The sequence below is a fragment of the Oxyura jamaicensis genome, chromosome Z (assembly GCF_011077185.1).
Source record: "Oxyura jamaicensis isolate SHBP4307 breed ruddy duck chromosome Z, BPBGC_Ojam_1.0, whole genome shotgun sequence".
Classification (NCBI taxonomy): Eukaryota; Metazoa; Chordata; class Aves; order Anseriformes; family Anatidae; genus Oxyura; species Oxyura jamaicensis.
Window position 1 is genome coordinate 24,064,075 of NC_048926.1, and position 2,604 is coordinate 24,066,678.

General features: G+C 50.6%; 1 protein-coding gene across 1 annotated transcript in view; it reads left to right on the forward strand.

The window, feature by feature from the left end:
* Positions 1-2,395: 2,395 nt before the first annotated feature.
* The window catches only part of SLC30A5 (solute carrier family 30 member 5), a 20,979-nt gene continuing 20,770 nt past the window's right edge, over positions 2,396-2,604 (forward strand). Inside the window, exon 1 of the mRNA XM_035310324.1 lies at positions 2,396-2,577. Coding sequence (XP_035166215.1) covers positions 2,504-2,577 — 74 coding nt within the window. The 5' untranslated portion in view covers positions 2,396-2,503. The remainder of the gene's footprint in view (positions 2,578-2,604) is intronic.

The window sequence follows — 2,604 nt, forward strand, 5'->3', positions numbered from 1 at the left end:
ATAGAATCATTTAGGTTGGAAAAGAATCCTAAGATCATCAAGTCCAAACTAACATTACCAAGTCTATCACTAAACCATGTCCCTAAGTGCCACATCCACACATCTCAAGTACCTCCAGGGATGCTGACTCCACCACTTCCCTGGGCAGCCCATTCCAATGCTTGGCCACCCATTATGGGAATATTTTTTTCCTAATATCCACTGTAAACATCCCCTGGGGCAACTTGAGGTCATTGCCTCACATCTTATCACCTGAAAAAAGAGCCCAACACCCATCTCACTGCACCCTCATTTCAGGTTGTTACAGAGAGTGATGAAGTGTCCCCTCAGCCTCCTTTTCACCAGACTAAACAACCCCAGTTCCTTCAGCCACTCCGCATACGTCTTGTTTTCTTGTCTTTCACCAGCCTCGTTGCTCTTCTCTGCAAACGCTCAAGGAACCTAGTATGTTTTTCATAGTGAGGGGCCCAAAACTGAGCACCGTATTTGAGGTGCAGTCTCACCAGGGCTGAGTACAGAGAGACAATCACTTCCATAGTCCTGCTGGCCACACTACTTCTGATGCAGGCCAGGATCTTATAGCCATTATAACGGCTTAACAAGCAAAACCAGGCTTAGGTAGAAGCACGGTTATGTTGATGTCTTATCCAAAAAGTGGAGACATCAAGGGAAGGAGGCTGACTGTAAACACTACCACAGGTGGGAGCACAAATAAATGGTTGGTTAAAGGAATGAAAGATCTCAAGCAATTTGTAAAGCATATATGCAAATATTTCTGGCTCAATCACTGAATCACCAGGCTGGTGGAGGAAGACTCCAGTTCTTGATAGGTTTTAAATAAAAATATGATCCCCACATGTTATGTAATTAGAAATTCATTTGTCAACCTAGGAATACACCAGACAATGCTGAAGTGCAAAGAAAAATGAAGAGAGTCAGTGAAGAACGAGCAGCACTGTCCTGAGAAAAAGTCAAAGAGAATGTATTTTTGGTAGAGTGCTTGCTTAGAGGCTTGGAGTGGTGAACGGAGAAATTCTCTCCTCCTGCTTGATTCTTACAATGGCCATGAGAAGGCTTTGTACATCCTACATAAACAAGACTGCACCAAAAAATATTTGTCCACAGTCACTCTCATCTTCTATTGCAAAGAACTTGCAAGGCTCTATGTATTGACCAGCTTGTTCAGAAGGAAAGGGGTGATACAACACATTGCAGCCAATTACTGCTATCTATTCCCTCAGATTCCTGCCAGCACAGTGTCCTTCAAAAACGAGAACTATTGGGTTTTACCCTTTTGCTATTGGGAACAGCTGCAACGTACATCTGGTGTCAGATAGTACAATCCAGTCCCATTTTCAGGACACTGGAAATGCTTAAACCTGCTGAGCCCTGCTGGAGTCTTACTTTGCTGCATCATACAGCATACAGAACTCTGTAAAGACAGGCTGCATAGACTATGTACAAGTTCAAGAACAAACGTGCTTCCTTTGAAGGACAGTAAAAGTAAAGGAGAAAATCTGAGCACGGGGTGTGAAAGCAACGGTCACAAAAAAAAAAAAAAAAAAAAAAAAAAAAAAAAAAAAAAATCTCTAGCAAATCTCTCTGTGATATACATACAAGATATTTTCTCTTTTTTTCTTAACAGAGGTCACTGTAATACGATGGGAGGCTGACGTGCCGTGTGGATCATCATCCACAGCACTGTTTGATGACTTAGCACCCAAGCTCCAGGGCCTCACACCTGTTGTATAAAGGCAGCTGGGAAGCTGAGGCAGGCAGGGAAAGGATTCACCTGCCACCAGGAGCAGCAACCTGCTCTCATTCCCCCTTATCTTATAAGTCATTGCTTTCTGCCTGCTGCAGACTAGGGGATGCCTTGTATCGCACGTTTCGCCTGGCTGACATTTCTGCCCCAGGGATGACAGAGCACGGCCCCACCAATACCCTCGGCTCCACAGCGTGGCCACCGACTTCCAGAGCTCTGCCACCAGGCCGAGCAGTTCTTTAACCCGGGCACAAACCACAGCCAGGGGCTGGGAAGGGACCTTGGCAGCTCTGCCTGGCTGCATGCAGCAGCGCGCTGCCAGCACCGGGGCTGGCCGCCTCAGCAGCGAGCCGGCAATACCCGAAGAAACGAGCTGAGGAGACAAGAGAACCCTTCCAGTTTATTATGTTTATGTTAAACGACCACTCAAAGAACCATTTCAGTTTATTACTGTCACGTTTAATGACCACTCGAAGACAGCCCGAACGCCCCTTCACACCCAAGATGGCGCCCCCCAAACCCCCGGCTTCCCGCCCAAGCCCCGCCCCTCCCGCAGGGCCGTCGCGGCGCGCCGCACGGAGCGCTTCCGGCGGCTGCGGACGTGGCGGCGGCGGCGCATGCGCCCTGAGCGCGGCGCATGCGCAGAGCCCGGCGGCGGCGGCGGCGTCGCGCAGCGGGCGCCCAGGCTGAGGCGCCCCCGCGGCGGGGGAGGCCCGGGCCGGCCCGCAGCGCCCCGCCATGGAGGAGAAGTACAGCGGGCAGGCCTTGGCCGCCGGCGGCGTGCTGGGGCCCGTGGATGTGCCCAGTGCACGGTAACGGCCGCGGCGGGGGGCGGGCGG